Raw genomic sequence first — 18557 nt, forward strand, 5'->3', positions numbered from 1 at the left:
CCTAAGTGGTTATATGGACCATGGAGAGAAAAACTGCTATATATATATATATATATGTGTGTTGTGATACCCCACTACAACGATATTCGATATAACGATAAATCCCTTTACAACGATATTTTTTCAAATCTTTTGATGTCGCCTATAGCCCAACGTTGAACTTCTATCGATACGATAGCCTTTACTATGATGCATCCCTCTATAACGATATTTTTACATTTTTGAGAAACCTCAATATACAACGATATTTTTTATATTTTGCTCAAATTTGTTTTGAATTTTATCTCGACTCCGTCGCTTGTTTTTGTTCCTCTTTGAAGGTGTCTAATAACATCGGTGATTTTTGCTCCACAAGATCACCTAAAGCACTAAGGAAATTATTACTATCACCATTTCCTGTGAATAAAATTTCCGGATACGGATCCTTCGAAACTGCTTTGATATCTCATTGAAATGTGAAGCGGGTCCTGTCCAGTCCTTCAATGTTGTGGTTCCCAACTTCGAGGTGCGAATGCGAGCTGGTCTCCCATTTGAAAAAAGTCTCGCCAGAGAGCTACAGGCTTACGACACAATTATTCAAGCATTTCACTTCATTCATGGTTTGAAAAGTTGATGGCAGCACTATACAAGCATTATACAGAAACGAACTTCACCTAAGGTTCACAACTCCTACATGCATATTTTCCAGCATAGCCCAAGTCTTTGACCACCAGATTATTTCCTCCTTGAGGGAGTTGCGGGCCATGATCTGGTTGGGAGGGGGTCCGTCAATGTTCAATATTGCTACTACTTTCTGCGCTAAACATAAAAGCGCAATGCGATAAAACTTTGCAGAGGCAATGCGTCCAATTGAATTTTATTTTTTATTAATAAATCAATCGATTACAATTTTTTGTGGCGCATAGATGCATAAAAGTACATTTTCTGTTGTTAGTACCAACGCCGAGAGAGCTTTAGAAAAGACGCCAACGGCAGTATAAATTAGATTGCACGTAATGATAATGCGACTCTAGATATATAACGATAATCCCTCTACAACGATATTTTTTCTTCGTCCGCAGAGTATCATTATATAGGTTTCACTGTATGTATATGTACAGGATCAGGGCCGTAGCTAGGCTGGGACACTGCCCTTTTTCCCCGAGCCGAATGGGACCCCCACAAAAGTTTACATTTGTTTTGCCCAATAATAAGCCTTTCAAGAGGGGCCCCAAGAAAAATCCTGCTCTTGCACCGTATCCCACAGAAGGCACACTACGGCCCTGTACAGAGTTCATAGCAAACCGGGGGTATGGCATTTCACTCGTGAACTGCTGATCCTAGAGGTATATTTCCAGGTAGACAAAGTTTCCGAATAACGTGTAATACTCGGATGTCTTGTTGCAAGGGGGTTGCATATTGAAATAAAAATGTTAACTTTTTATACAGACACCTAGTGCTCAAGAGCCAGCCCAGTTACAAAGTTGTTGCCCTGTCTGTTTTGATGCCAACAAAAACAATCCGCGTTTCTAAATCCAATATTCACTGATATTCAAATTTGAAAAGGAAGAAAAGTTGGAGAAAAGCAGCTCTAAATGCAGAAAACCCGTTTTACCCACATCCAACTGTGTTTTCCCAAATTTCCTGTTTTCGAATTTTAATATCTCTGTGAATATTACACTTGGAAACGGACTTTTTTTTTGTTGGCATCAAGAGACGGGAACAACTTTACCTGGGTTTTTGAGCACAAGGTGTCTGTATAAAAAGTTGCATGGGGGCTATTAAAATAGAAATGTTAACATGAATGACATATCTGAGTACTACACGTTATTTGGAAACTTTCTCCAACTGGAAGTAAACCTCCGAGATCAACGGTTCGCCAGTAAAATGTCACGCCCCCTGTTTGCTGTGCACCCTGTATATTGCAGTTTTCTTTTCCCCATATGAAGTTTCAACGAAATACGTCCACCAGAATAGGTGCTACATAGATCTGAATAGTTACTTTAATTATAACCACCCTGTATAATAAGTGAAGCTCCCTAGCACCACGAATTTTTCAAAAAAATGAATTTTCTGTTTAAATTTATTTACAATAACCCCAGAAGGCATGAAATGCACTTATACTGGAAGAAAAGAAAAAAAAATAATAATAATAATAGTCAGTACGGGAAGCACTTCGTATACGGAGCCAGGTCGAAATCCCCAATAGTGGAAGCAAATCTTGCGTAGGAGGCACATACAAGTTCTGATGGAAGACTGTTCCATATTCTTGCCACACGGCATCTATATCCGTAGAAAAAGCAATCCCTTCTAGCCATTGGTATTCTTATTTGGAAGCGATGCCTACGTAGGTTAACTCGCCTGTCTATGATCTCAAAGAAAGGCTCTCTCGATGGAAGATAAACAATTTGGTGGACTAGTTTGTAGCACATCTTCAGATCTGCAGCGATTCTACGCCATTCCAGTGAGTGTAAACCCAGAAATTGAAGTCTGGCAATAAGATAGACCGCTCATGCCAGGTATTCGTTTAGTAAACGACCTCTGTGGCTTTTCGAGGAGCTGTACGTCCTTGATTTTGTAAGGGCTCCATACTTGCGAACAGAACTCCAGGGTCGGGCGAACGTACACACAGAAAGCATATGACAACGTATGCGCATCACACTTACGGTATGCCGTACGTAACATATATGAAATTCTATTAGCTTTGCAGACTATGCCATGATAATGATCAGTGAAATCCAGAATGTGGCTCATTGCAATACCTAAATCCACGCATGTATCCAATTGCTGTAACGTTTCATTACCTAGTTGGTAATATTCAGGATTGGTGCGTCTACCTAAATGCATTGATCCACTTTTTGATGATGAAATAGGTAGCTTATACTGACAACTCCACTGGAAAAGTTGTTGGCATGCAATTCTTAAGCCCCTAGTGTTTTCCACTGGAGAGAATAACTTCACGTCATCAGCGAATTGCAATAGAGAGATGGGTGACACAGCCTGAGTAATATCGTAAGTGTACAAAGTAAATAAGATCGGGCCTAACACCGATCCCTGGACAACTCCGCTTGGCACCTGACATTCTCTAGACATCACGCTGGCTACGCGAACCTGATTAACTCTGTCTGACAGCAGTTCTTGTAATAACTATCCTCTTCGCTCATTTTTGAGTTTTTAATGGGTTTTTTTTCCAAGTTAGTACTGAGATACTTATGTGCACCAAACTCAAATGTGTGGCCCCAGGTAAAGGTACTAAATTTTTTTCTTTTTCAAGGGCATTTGAGACACAAATAACACATATCAACCAGAAAAGTTTTCTTCGATAGGCCTAGTCAGTTTTGGCTCAGTGTCAAGCTGTTATAGGGAATGAGTGATTTTGAATATTTTTTGATCGGGGATTGATTTATATTCAGCGTTCGCCTCATATTCCCTTGAATGTAAACCGTGCGGATGACCTGTCTCCAACAAAGTTACTTACCACGTCGTAGACCATAGTAATATTGCACTAATTATATATAATCTCCAACATCTTTCCATCTTCTTGAAGAAATGGATATATTCAAAAGAAACTATGGGCTACTTCCGGAGGAAATGCTTTAAACAGGAAAAAGTAACTTATGGAATAGTTTTACGTAATATCCTCCATGAATGTTACATAATTTTTCAAAGAATTCATTAATCACTGAATTTTCAACTTTGAAACATGATGGTAATGTTTGGAGGAAAAAATTGTCCTTGAAAAATGTCTCTACCCGATTTCATCTTGGATTTTTTTTTTTTTTCTCTCGAGTATTTAATTTTTTGCATAGAAATATTTTTCCTCCATTTACACAAATGTAATTTCTTGACGCTTTCGCTTATCTGCAGTTGCTGAAATTATCTTTAAATTCTATCCATATATGTCATAATGAAACAAGTAAAACATCAGACACGTCTATCACTCTTTCGAACATGCCCCCATCTACGTGTACATTCGTTTCTATTTTAATGATCATTCTCCCCGTCCCCTGTAAATGCAGAACAATTGGCCACATTTTTCGCCATCGTTTCCGTATTCTGATGACCAATTATATTATCAGGAAAATTCCAAGGAAGGTCGAAGGCAGAAGATTTATTCAAAATTAACGCTTTGGAGATTTTTTTTCAGTTATGGATTAGGACTTTCAATGTAAATTATTTCACTACTTATTAAATGAAAGCAATTCCTGTTGGCGGACAAAATTCTTTTGTGACGCTTAATTTTTTTTTTTTAAGATTTTGAAGGAAATTGGTCGATGACAATGGTTCAAATATTACGGGCATTTGACTCATTTTACCAACGGAGTAACGTTGTAAGTGCACGACGGAGCCCTCTTGGGAATAATAAAATAAATCAATAAATTTGATAAACAAAAAAAAGAGGCCTAAAGGGTACCGCCATATAAAGAATATACTAAAAAGGGCTCCGCCATAGAAATTATTCACTGAAAAGTGCTCCGCGAGTCAGAAAAGGTTGAGAACCGCTGATATAGAGAAATCATTCAGCCGAAACCGCTGGAGCTACAATTATGAAATGTGGTCAGTATTTTTGTTTCATGATGTAAAAACTAAGAAGGGGCTTTTTGAATTCGACCCCTGAGGGGGGTCATAAGGGGTTCAAAAGTTAAAAAAAAAAAATCGTGCTTCGCGGAAACCATGAAGCTATAAATAATTTTGTCAGTAGTTTTAGTTTGTAAAGACTCGCACACGCGCGCGCACACTAAAAAAGGGAGATTTAAAAATTGAACATCTACGGGGGTCGTGTGTGTGGGATATTCAAGGGTTATATGGCACAATCGTCGCTGAATCCAAACAGCAGAAGCTATAAATATGAAGTTAGAGAATCACTACAACAGGATTTCTGAAAATTTAACCCTGAAGGGAGGGGGGTTCCAAATGTTATATGGGGGAAATCATTGCAGAACAATTTTCTGATTAACCCGCGGCTTCGCTCGCGTTGATTTGGTACATCTAGTGTTATACACTGAAGAGCCAAAAAAACTGGTGGTACATCTGCCTAATATCGTGGAGGAGCCCGCAGAAGTGCCGCAACACGACGTGGCATGGACTCGACTAATGTCTGAAGTATTGCTGGAGGTAATTGACACCATGAATCCTGCCGGGCTGTCCATAAATCCGTAGGAGTAAGATGGGGTGGAGATCTCTTCTGGACAGCACGTTGCAAGGCATCCCAGATATGTTCAATAATGCTCATGTCTGGGGATTTAGGTGGCCAGCGGAAGTGTCTAAAGTCAGAAGAGTGTTCCTGGAGCCACTTTGTAGCAATTCTGGACGTGTGGGGTGTCGCATTGTCCTGCTGAAATTGTCCAAGTCCGTCGGAATGCACAATGGACATGAATGGGTGCAGGTGATCAGACAGGATGCTTACGTACCTGTCAGAGTCGTATCAAAGGTCCCATATCACGCCAACTGCACACGCCCCATACCATCACAGAGCCTCCACCAGCTTGAACAGTCCCCTGTTGACATTAAGGGTCAATGGATTCATGAGGTTGTCTCCATACCCGTCCATCAGCTCGAAGCAATTGGAACCGAGACTCGTCAGACCAGGCAACGTGTTTCCAGTCCTCAACAGTTTAATGTCGGTGTTGTCGGGGCGAGGCGTAAAGCTCTGTGTCGTGCAGTCATCAAGGGTACACGAGTGGGCCTTCGGCTCCGAAAACCCATTTCGATGTTTCGTTGAATGGTTCGCACGCTGACACTTGTTGATGGCCCAGCATTGAAATCTGCAGCAATTTGCGGAAGGGTTGCACGTCTGTCACGTTTAATGATTCTCGTCAGTCGTCGTTGTTGCATGATCTTTTTCCGGCCGCAGCGATGTCGTAGATTTAATTTTTTACCGGATTCCCGATATTCACGGTACACTCGTGAAATGGTCGTACGTGAAAATCCAAATTTCATCGCTACCTCGGAGATGCTATGTCCCATCTCTCGTGCGCCGACTATAACACCACGTTCAAACTCACTTAAATCTCGATAACCTGCCATTGTAGCAGCAGTAACTGATCTAACAACTATACCAGACACTTGTTGTGTTATATAGGCGTTGCCAACCGCAGCGCTGTACGCTGATTTGTTCCATCTCTTTATTTGCATACGCATGCCTTTACCAGTTTTTTTGGCTCTTCAGTTTATATGAAAACGCGTATGCAAGTTGTTTAACTGAACATTACATTGAATCCATAAATCAAAAGCGTAAGGGAGACATGTTTGTCATTTATCTGTACGTTACATCGATCTTTAGTCTAAAAAAAATTTCTTAATTATGATGGTAATGACGTTTTTTTTTTCATCCTCGATTTCATAACAGAGCTAATTAATTCAGTAAATCAAAAGGATGTTGACACGGTGAACGACATCGTTCAGTGGAGTCTCTCCAACCAGACAGTTGACTTTTCTTTTAAATGTCTTTCTAACTATTATTTTACGACTTGTTGAATTGAACCAGCCATGTTTTTCTCAGTCAAGGCTACGGATAAGTGTGTTTCCTTGAAACAAAATTTGTATATTTGCTGGCAGTGCCATGAGTTAAGCTGGCAGGAGAATGACGTCAGTCTTTTCGCACGCTTATGACGTATGCTCGATATTTCTTAGGCTTTTCCCCCAGTTTAGTTTTCTTTTCAGTAATGTTTTTCTAATTTGTAAATGAAGGTAATATTTGTTTACGTCCTTGAAGAAAGATCTGTGATCTTTTAATACGTGATTTTCGTTACCATTGCACTATTCTACCTGTGCATACATTTTCAAGTTTAGTTCTCGATTTAACTGTTGTCTCTGATCATACATGAGTTCTCACACCGATAATTCTTTCACAACTTAAGTTCACGAAATTGGGTCCATATTCAAAACAACTTTTGTCTACAAGTCGGTAAGTGACATTCCTGTAGCTACAAAACTGGCCTCTAAGCAGAAGTTTCGTTCTTGTAGGCAGCCTTTTTTGTATTGTATTGGAAAGTTTATTTTTTCTTTATTGGTTATTTTGAGTTGTCACAGAATTCTTCTAGGTAAATGCGAATTCTATCCCAGTCTATCTATTAATACAGTATTATATATCTCCCAGTACAGTAACCGTATTAATACAGTTCGGTTACTATGCACCGTAATCTTCTGTACAGGCCTATAATCCGTTCATGAAAACTTAATTCCTATCGTCATCGCCAATAATGAAATCTTAGGAATGGAAGCGCGCGGTCGTTGTGTGTGGTCAGGCGTTTTTAGGAAAAAACTTAATTTTTTCCTTCACTCACATCTATTCCTTGTATTTGAAAAACAACTTTTAGAAATAACTTCCAGTGTTGGAGGAATAAAGGCCGCGATGGCGGTTTTCTGAGTTTTTCCAACTTCAAAGCGTGAATGTGCGCCAGTCTCCCATTTGAAGACATCTCTCCGCAGAGAGCAGGTGGACCTTCAACATAATACGTAATGAAAATTCAAGCATTTGCCTAGTACCTTCTCTTCAAAATATAGGAGACTGATGGAAGCACCAGCAAGAACATGAAACAAGTACAATTCTGAGTGCGGCCGCTAACTCACTTATATTGTCATACTTAGAACACGCATTTCGACCTGTATCAATTCATCAAAAATTCTTCAGAGGAATGTTTACGAGGTGCATGCACAGTTAACCCTTTTATATGCTGACGGTACTTTAAAGTACCAGGTTAGATAATTTGCTTTGAATATTTAATTGTTTCATGAACATTTTTTATTTTAATTAGAACTAAAACGACCTACCAAATAATTTACATGGTTAATATTTATTGTCATTACATTTTTATAGTTTTACTTTAATTTATTATTTTGTACTTATTCTGCTTTTCATAATGTCGGATATAAAGGGTTAAACAGCAGTAAGTAGTAGATAATACACTACAGTGTGTACAAGGGACCGTTCGAGTATTACGTCAGCAAAGTTTTAACCATTTTTGATACCCTTGTCAACAAAATTTCGTCATCAGCTCTGCCCCTGCCTTCTAACGCATATTGATGGAATCGGAGACGTACGTGGGGGTCCACGATCAAAATTTTATTCTTCTAATGCAATAAATGTATTTAAAAATTAAAATTTCGGAAGAAAATACTTTTCTTTCAAATGTTATAACCAATGTCTGTCAATTTCAATGCTATTTGAGAAATCAAATTTTTTTAAAGAAATTCAACCCACCCTCTAAGCCATATATGATAAACCGTTGGCCCGCCCCAATCCTTATTTTGTGAAAATGAACGAAGTCATCGGTAAACGTGCTGCTAGAGACCTTTCACACGGAGCGGATGCGGGTCCGGAAGTTTTAACAATTGGAATATACTGCGCCTTTCAGACGAGCCGAAAAATCTTCGCGCCTAGGAAATGTTCATGCGGGTCCGGACGTCGTCCGCATGTGTCAAAACCTAAGTGCGGGCTCCGCATCCGCACATAGAAGTTTTGACAATAGGTTTATTCGGAGCTATTCACACGATACGGATGCGGAGCGAATTCGTCCGCATCTTTGGCTACTTTTTGAAGGTGATTTTTCACGGAATTTTTTTTAATTATTTGCCATAAATACCCTTAAAAACACCATATGATGGTCCCTGCTCATTAATATAATGTACCTACATACGTCTGTCCCTCCGTTTCCTTCTGAGATGGAGATATAGCAACTTCAACTGCCTTTTGTCCATATTTCACAATTTTATACAATAAAACCTGCCAACAACGGCCACTGACGGGACCAAAATTATAAGCCGTTCCGTTCATTACGAATATTTAATTGACTACATACTTTAATAACTTTTTAAATTTAATTTAAAAATTTTAATTTTTTTCTTTTTAAATTTTTAAAATTATTTAAAAATATAAATATTTGAAATATTATTTTAAATAACGTGATCCACACGTATTCCCAAGGGATCAGCATGATCCGTCCAGGGAATTTGTTAGTGTTAGTAAATATCCATGCCCGAACAGGGATTCGAACCCAGACCGGCACAGTGAGAAGCTAGTTCCCTAACCACTTTTTTTTTAACCAAATTTGTTAATTTTTTTTAAACTTTAAAAAAAATACTTTTATTAAACAACGTTATCCACGTACGGTGTTCACTCAGGGCCGGATTGAGACGTTTGAAGACCCTAGCACTTGAATACTTTTGGTGGTTCCCTCGATACCTACAAGTATATTTTACGCAATATTTAGTCTATAAACTTAAAAAAATGAAATTTTATATGTCAGAAGTGAGACTAATCTAAGGATGGGATTTCACTCTAAAAGGTTTATGAAAGTTATTTTATAAAACTTGAAAAATGTAACCAATAAACACATGTTACATTCGAGAGAACTTAACTGATCCACCTATTGGTTGCATTTTTCAAGTTTTATAAACGAACTTTTATAGTGTAATCCCGGCCTAAGACGGAATTGTGATGTGAATATTTCTAAGCACAGGCATTTTGAAAATCTCTACCCCTTCTCTTTTTTACTACTTGCAAATTCTTTATCTCCTGAATTTTTTTTTTTTTTTTTTTTTTTTTTTTTTTTTTTTTTTTTGAACATCGAATGTTTTGGATGTTTTTGGAATTTTTCTTCCATATTTTTCCGAAAAGACGAATTTTTTTTCAAAATATTTTGAAAATATGTGAAGACATTTTCTCCCATCGACTACTTGTGAGGATCGGAATGAAGGCATCTTTATACCCATATTCTATGTGGGTCTAGATTAAACCACCAAAGAATGCCTCTAGGCTGCCTATGGGCACTGAATCAGGTGTGAAGGAGAAAAATAATTACAAAAATTGCGAAAAAACAGTTTTTATGCACGCATTTCGAACTAAAGATGCGGGCCATTCGTCCGCATTTTCAGTGTTCGTGTGAAAGGGTATGCGCGTCCGCATCCGCTCCGTGTGAAAGGGGCCTTAAGTGACTCGCAATACAGTTCCAGAACACTTAAGTGATCCACGGCACAATTACGGATCACTTGTCGCCGTTTTAATTGCGTGACAGTTCCACAGCACTTGGATCCGCGAAAAATTTAGATATCGCCAAAATGGCTCTGTAGGGGACTTATCAATACGTAGAATGTTAGTTCAGGGGACTACAAACTATCGAAAGGTTTTTTTCGTTTGTGGCGCACCGAGTAAGATGCCATTAAGAATATTTCATTTTCGTAAACAGTGGTTGATGAGGTAAGCATCGTCCAAACCCCCCCCCCCCATCCTCATCGATGCTGACTTAATACTTGAATGATTCCTAATCCATCCTAAGGAATTGGAATGTTCAACTTATCAACCATGCGCAAGAAAATACTGTAACAGCGAAAAGTTCATTTTCATCGAAAATGAAACCCTTAGTTTACACACACGTTTCATTTACGTGGTAACCAATTATTTTGATCCGCTAATGAAGGAATGTTATTTTCACAAATGATGAGTCGGACGTGTTTACATCGGGGGGGGGGGGAAAGAGGAATCTTCAACATTTTTTTAAGTTGCGAGTACTTACAATTACGGACATCTCGGGCGTAATTTTAATTCTTGAATGCAGTTTTTACCGGTTGTTTTAATTTGAAGCGTTGATCAAGTGCTCGCGAGCTTGAAATCATACACGAGCATTGAGCACTTGGTGCTTCAGGGAACATAATGAATGCTCGCAAGCAATAAGTTGAAGATGGCTGGTTTACGTGTTTCAGTTTTTTGAAAATATCAAAAGTGAACTATAACCTTTAAGCTAAAACTTTTCTTTAAGGAAGATGGGGTGAATATAGGGGAAAAACCCGTGAATGTCTTTGTGCTTATATTTCCTGATATGTAAATGATTTCACAATATCCTGTATGAAAAGACGGGTGGATTTATGGCTTCACCGCCATGCGGACAATTCAAATTTCACCACACTTCTCCCGTTGTAATTTGATTTTCACCAATTGTAATACGGATCACGCCATTAGTGATCCCAATGATAGAGATCAAGAATAATACCTTAGTCAATATTGATCTGGCGCTCTACATAACTTAGTCTCGGTAACCTAGTTATTTAAATTTTCCGCCCCTTCGAACTTGCCGCCCTGTGCTATAGCTTGTTCCGCCCCTCCCGTAAATACGCCTCTGTGGAAGGGAAAGAATGGGATTTCTATTATTTCTTTGTGTTAGGCTGGTATTACACTATAAAAGTTTCATACAATTTCATTTATAAAACTTGAAAAATTCAACCAATAAGGCTATCGGTTGCATTTTCTCGAATGTAACCGATAACCTTATTGGTTAAATTATTAAAGTTCTATAAATGAACTTTTATGAAACTTTTATAGTGTAATCACAGCTTAGACCGGGACATGTAAAAATTTCGAGCGGACATGTACTTTTTTTTTTTACCACATGCCTGACGTGGGCATATCTAAAAAACCAATTTCCGTTTTTTTTTTAAATTTTTTAATTTGATCATTTTTGCCGCACCACGGTCATTTCCTGCATACGAAGGCTTATTAGACCGGGACCTACAATTCACTTCCGAACGTCTACGCCTGAAACCGACACGACAATAACTCGGGCCTACCACAATGAAGTGATTTTCTGCCTTTTACCCAATTGGGTGAACTACAGAGGAACCGATTCCGAACGGCAGGCTTGTTTTTTATACTCGTCGAGAAATTGGTGCGCTAACCCCTCGATGGGACTCCTTGCGGTAGCAATTTTTTTCTGTGGTCATGTCGCCGTTATAATTTTTTCATCAATGACGCAATTGTTTTTATACACTTGCTTGAAATTCCATATATATATATTTATTTATATATACTTTCTTTAGCAGCCAGGATGTGTAATCAAGTATTTTGATCAATTTTCACGGTCCTAATGTTTAGCAGTCCGGTGCGGTCATGAGCCTTCATATACTAAAACTGGGCGGTTTTGGAAAACCTCACTTACAGCGAAATATTATACCCTGGGTGGGTATTCATGGAAGAATATGGTTTTTCCTCTATTTTTCATAAGAACCTAAAAATATTTATAAAAATTGTGATTTATTCTAAAATTGTAGAAAAAATTATGCGCATTTCTCTTCTACACGAAAATATCCATAAGAAAGATATGACAACTTTTTTTGCTGCCACCTATCAAATAAAACTAAACTGTTTATAACTTAAGTGAAGTTAGTTGGTTTTTCACAAACCGGTTTGAAGCATAAAAACGAACAAAATTGTGTTGTGATACTAAAATTATTTGTTTTAGTGCTAACATACCGGTTATTATATCTTTGTTTGCCTCTAAATTACTTTTTGTGAGCACCAAAATATATAGTATCCGATATTGTGGGGATCGGTCGATTGCGCCGAAAATGGGTGTTTCGACTTGCAACAAAGCCGCTTGAAAGATAAGCGTATCCACTCAATGTTAAAGAATGGCAGCCGAATTGATAGCAGCGCCATCTGAAGTGCGGAAGGAGAAACTTTCAGACTGATGGGCGTGGCTCCCACGCCCCTTGTTTTCGTTATCCGATTTCATCATTGACATTTTATTATTAAAGTCTACTGCTACGAAATCGAGAAATTTCTCAGAGCAGCAGCAAATTTTTTCTTAGGAGACATTTATGTTAAAAAATACAGATCAGTCAATTTGCAATCGATACTCTGTTTATTATCTCCCAACCCCGATCAACTTTAATATTTCGCTATTGTGTAATGAGCTAATTTTTTTAAAGTAGCGAAAAAAATTGACGTTTTTAATGCATGTAAATTGTAACGCTCCAAATTCATTCAGACAAAATGCTTCAAGTACAAAAACAATTTTCAAACAAAACTTTTATTTTTGCAGCATTTAGAAAGTAACACAAATGTGTAATTGTTCAAAATCAGATAAATCGCTTGGCAAATACATACAATATAGGTGGTTATCAAACATTTCAGTGTAAAAGCTTATAAAAGTCAGACACATGACTGCAAGTTTAGTATGTTTTCGCATATCTACCAACTTTTTTACTAATGCATAAAAGTATACAATTACATAAAGATGATAAAAGCTTCAATATAAGTTGAAAATTATGCTAACGGAAATACAATAATTCTTTTAGATCATATTTCGTGATTCTCTCTAGTAAGTGCTAGCACGGCCTTTATCTCATAGGTCATCCGTCGTAGAGATAAGATTCCAATTTAAAAATTACTCAAGGCGTTCACAAAATTCCCTGTACCAGTTTTGGAAATGAAAATACAGTGTGTAACGAAATAAAAACTAAATTTTTATACGGTTCCCTCTCTGCTCTAACTTCCAATTAGAATTTAACCAATCCAATTCAAGTTTCCAATTTTTTAGAAAGTTGTTGCCCTGATGCCAAAAAAAATCCATGTTTGCAATATCCATGTGTGCAATATTCACTGAGATATTCGAAAAACGGAGGAAATTTAGGAAAGAAAAGCGTTAAATGTGGGTAAAACGGTTTTTATGCATTTAACGCTGTTCTTTCCAAAATTTCCTCCGTTTTTCTAATTCAAATAGTTCTGTGAATATTGCACTTGGAAAATGGAATTTTTTCTGTTGGCCTCAGGTGAGACATGGCGCTTCAACTTTCTAATTGGAAGTTAGAGCACTTAAAAAAATTTAGATTTTTTGTTTTGTTTTGTTACACACTGTATTTTTGAACTCCTGTCAATCATTTTTTAAGTTACAATCATACCTCTACGACGGACGGTTGATGAGATAAAGGCCGTGCTAGCACTTAGGGTGTCCTTTATGTACTAATTTGTATATAATATAAATATTATATACGAACTATAATATTCGTAAAAATATGAAACATATCATGGCTGAAATTTTCCTCCAATTTTCTTTTTCAACGGTTCACAAATTATCCATCGGCCAACACCTGAACACCAGCTGTTAATATATTATAGCTGGTGTCTGTTGACTAGGCCCAGGCTTTTGGTGCCAACCTTAGATGAGAAATGGAAGCCTCTATGGATTTAGAAGCCTCCTATACCTCCTCAATGGTGCCAACAGGTAATCTGCAGTTTACTGTGTAATGCTTGTTATGTGTAGTGCTGCCATAATTTTTTTCTGAGTGAAGTGCAATGCTTGAATAATTGTACCGTTATAAGCCTGTTGCTCTCTGTGAAGACTTTTTAAAGGGGAGATCTCTTATTCGCTCCTCGAAATAAACCACCACTGTGGCGACGGTGGAAGTCACAAAAACGTAAAAAAACTAAAACAGAAGCTAAAAAACGGCGATCCGTCTCCCTTCGCTTTTTATGAATTGTTTCCACCTTCTGGTCATTTTTATCCCTTTCGCCTAAGGCAAGGCGAGAGGTTTTCTTTGGCAAAGGATTTCATCTTTTCTTGCGGTCTTTAGCATTTCTGAAAGTTTCCAAACTTCACCCTGAACGCCATACGGTTTTACGTTCACGGCATTAGCTGATGGTGAAAGTATTTTCTCAAAATGGGTGTTGTGGTTTTCTTCCAGAGCTGTTTTTCGGACTTTTCTTATCTTCCTCAAAAGCAAGCTGCGCTGTGGTTACAATAACATCTGCCCTGCTTGGAGGCAACTTGGGTTATATTCTGAAAATTTTGACGGTAATTGGTCTGAGTATGTAGACATTTGTGAAAAAAATACTCATATCAATGAAGAAATGTATGTGTAAGAGTGGGAAAAAAATTCCCCAGAAAAACAATCTGGAAACCGGGGGTGGTAAGGAGGGCAAAAGGACGAATTTCCTAAGGCGTAGGAAGACTCTTCAAATGACATTAAAAAAAATGACTGGTAACACTAACCCTCTCCCCCATAAATATGTCGCTGCATTCCTCTTTCCCGTAATGGTAATGACTGTATTTAAATGTTGAAAATTCAATGCTATATTGCCAGTCCGGCGCTATGAATTCTGAGTACGACGGATAAGTGTCAACCTCTTGCTTCTACAGATTATCGCCTCTTCCTATCCCTAGACACCTTCATGGGTGGGATGTCCTGAGCAGGCGCGGATCTATGGAAAGGCGGTGTCACCCCCACAAGAGTGAAATGTGCAATATATCAACCCACAATGCGATAATTCAGGAAATTTTCGTAACTTCACACTAATTTCTATCATCGCCCCTCTTAACACTGAACTCTCGATCCGGCTTTGCGTGCGAGAGACCATTTCTCCCACAGGGGAAGAGGTAGGGGGATAGATCTGGTAGGGCCCGAGATGAATCCCACTACAGTATTGTTTTTTGTTTTTTTTTTTGCCTTACGAATATACGAAAGAGTGCTTCGGACAATTTAAGGCTTTTGTCCACCAAAAATCCCTTCTTTCGGGGGAACGCTCGCCGCAGCCAACCACGTCTAAGCCTCACAAGAACTACGGAACCTTCCGAGGCCATACACCAGAAAATGCTGAATATTGATGAGAATTGATACTTTGAGTGCTCTACTACTTAAACGTATTGCTCACAAACCTGCACCTTGTACATACTCTTCCAGGGAATTTTTTATGAATCTATATGCTGTAATGTGTGTGTTGTGAATGTATGGCTAGTAACGTATTCATGCTACATGTGTTGTCAGTATTGTGCTTGTTTCCCGTTTTACTGGTGGCATCGGCCTTACATGTTTTAAGTGAAGGTAGTTAATGCTTGAATTTTCATAATATGAAAGTCCTGTCTGTAAGATATCTGAGTACACACTTTTTAAATATAACCGGCTTACATAACTGAGCTATAAGGAAAGTTTACTTATAGCTCACATTCACACCTCGAAATCGGAAAAGTTTAGTTTTGTTTAGAACCGATCACTCCTAGGTTCTGTCGCTCTTGCGATATAAGCTCATTGATCGTGAGATCGCAGGCGTGCCGGAGAAAACTCAAACCAGCAAGCCGGCCGGGAAAGCACACCCGGTTCGAACCAACACCCCGCCAACCCCTCAAGCAGCACAACCACATCACCACTCGACAAAGTCAGGACTGCGCCGCGAGTGCGATTTCCCCCTCCTTCCCGACACCCGCGACAAGGCCGTGCCGGCGCGGTCCACAGCACCCCAACACGCTCCCGTGAAGGGAGACCCCCTACCATCCCCATCCCCCCCCCCCCAAGAACTTTTATTGTGGATATGAGAGAACAATTTGTTACAAGAAATCGGAAAAGTTTATTATCGATACACGATTCGCCTTCAGATAACAAATTCATAAAAGATATTAAAATTAGCTTCCTTAAAAAATTTAGTTTGATAATAAACCGTTGAGAGAGAGAGAATCAAATTTATCAATTTTCTTGTCCCGTGAAATATTGATCATATGGTCATGAAGTTTCGTTATTTTTGAGAAATCTGCCGTGGTTGTAAAACCATACTTAGTCGTTACTGTTAACTGAGAAAGTTGCTGTTAAAATGTAAACAAACAACTTATTTTCGCGTGCGGGAACTTTTTATCGATTTCCATACTTGTTTATTAATCAGTTAAGAAATGGCTACTTCCGATGGTGCGCATTTATTTTATACATATATATATTTTCCACTCATGATAAATGCTTCAAATTCGTTCGGATTAAGACATTAAATTAAATTCTACTCTAAAGAGTTAATGAATTAGTGTGTATGTGTAAAAGTTGTGATATAGATGTAAAACTAAATACACGAAAGATGGGAAATATTAAAGTTTGTAACCACGATATTAAACTTTGAAAGGAAGAAAATGTAACCGCCAGGGCTGGACAACTCCCAGGTGCCATTGCGACTAAATATATTGATATTGGTGCCTTAAATTTTCTTTTTGTAGTTACCAAATTGCAGGTCAAGAGCAGCAGCGCCGCTGTGGTGGTCATAGTGACGGACTCGCATTGCGAAGTCCCGGCTTCGAACCCCACCTTCGCCGCAGTGGTGGTCGGCTGAAGTTGGTTTTCTATGGTTCCCAACTTTGAGGTGCAAATGCAAGCCGATCTCCCCATTAAAAAGTGTCTCCACAGAGAGCAACAGGCCTACAACGGTAAAATCATCAAACATTGCACTTCACTCGTAGTTCGAAAAATATGTGGTATGTGGCAGCACTATAACAAGCATTACACAGAAACAAGCTTCACGTTAGGTTCACAACACACACACACACACACACACACACACACACACATATTCCAACATTTACCAATTCGTTAGAAGTTCCGCAGAGGAATATGGACGAGGTGCATGTCTGGTTTAGAAGTAGGTCAAGAGCACAGCATAAAATGTTTGTAATTTATAGCAGCATATCTACCAACATAAAAGAGGGTCTCTTATGCCCTTAAAAAATAGTTATTTCTCAGACCTTTGTCTTTGGGTAAAAGTTTTCTTGGAGCCTTAAAAAAATTTTCCAACACCTAGATTCTTTTGCAATTTGTCCAACCATGAAAGCCACCATGGCTGAATTGCCCAACTTGCGAAGAAATAAGAGTGATTTAAAAAATTTAAGAATACAGAAAATAATAGAATACAGATCTGTATATTTTTTTTAAAATGAAGGTGATTATATAAGAATAGCTTCTTCCATAGGTGGAGGTAGACTTGAAAGTCTGAAGTGGGGGGGGGGCGTAATGATGTCGACTCATATATACATTAGATCAGTCTATTAACTTTGACACTGGGATCCCGCATCCCACCCCACCCCCATATCTCTGCCCATGGCTTTTATCAATTGACTTTTGGTTTGACTCTTTGCTTTGAACTAATTTCTGATAATTTATCTAGTTTAAAAGTTTTCTTTTTGGTATTAAACTTTTTTTTGAATTTTCAGAATCAAACCTTTAAATTCTGTAATCATAAGCAAAAGAATACTGAGACAATTCTCGAACTGAAAGTTGTCATTATGAGGCGATTATGCCAAAAGTTGTTTTTTGTTTTAAATGTTTCAGGCAATGAAAACTGAATTATATTCCATAATAAATAAAATTAGTAAATTTCTTTTTATTATTTAAAATAAAAATTAATATTCTCGATTATTCTCTAATTTTTACATCCAGGAGAATATTCTGAGAATATTCTCACCTTACACGCATGTATCTAGGCTGGAAAAAAACGGCTTACATATTAACATTCTTATTCATATCATTATATACACCAGGACTGGACAAATCCCAGGTCGCCATGGTGAGTAAAAAATCTGTGGTGCCTAAAATTTTCTGTGATTGTGCAAGATCAGTCTTAAATTCATGGAAATTATGTGATGTGGGAATTTTCACTCCACATAATTTCCATGAGTCAGAATTTTCACAATGTGTCTCACATGATATAAAATCACTTTGATGTATTGTTTTGGTCTTAATAATTTTATGAAATCTGAAAATTTTGTCAATGTGTCTTCCAACATGAAAACAGGTCATAAAGTCTCGGGAAGTCAAATACAATATAGTAAAACACCTCTTTTGTAGACACCGTGGGATAAAAAGAATTCGTCCGTAAGAGAGGGGCGACTGTTAATCAGATTTGAAATGTATACAAAAGGAAATTGTAATTTGTCTATATAAAGGAGGCGAGCGCATCTGAGGGGGTGTCCATTAAGGGGGGGGGGTGGTTTACTGTGTTTAGGACTTTTTCTTCGGGGGGGGGGGAGGAACTGCTTGGCTCCTAAAATTTGTCTGGAGCG

General features: G+C 38.2%; 1 protein-coding gene across 5 annotated transcripts in view; it reads left to right on the forward strand.

Moving 5' to 3' along the window:
* Positions 1–18557, forward strand: part of LOC149067534 (uncharacterized) — a 50825-nt gene that overhangs the window by 22844 nt on the left and 9424 nt on the right. The window contains exon 1 of one of the 5 annotated variants that reach the window (XM_089252679.1): positions 6641–6886. The exons of 2 other annotated variants lie outside the window; for them this stretch is intronic. Coding sequence is in view for 2 of the 3 variants with exons in the window: in XM_089252678.1 (XP_089108804.1) it covers positions 16410–16425 (16 nt within the window). In the remaining variant the exon portion in view is untranslated. Of the gene's footprint in view, positions 1–6640; positions 6887–16315; positions 16426–18557 lie in introns of those variants that run through there. 2 more of the 5 variants (XM_089252678.1, XM_089252682.1) reach the window with 2 other exon arrangements.

The sequence above is a fragment of the Pholcus phalangioides genome, unplaced genomic scaffold (genome assembly GCF_987345545.1).
Source record: "Pholcus phalangioides strain wild (caught in Gottingen) unplaced genomic scaffold, Ppha-v1.0 ptg000030l_1, whole genome shotgun sequence".
Taxonomy (NCBI): Eukaryota; Metazoa; Arthropoda; class Arachnida; order Araneae; family Pholcidae; genus Pholcus; species Pholcus phalangioides.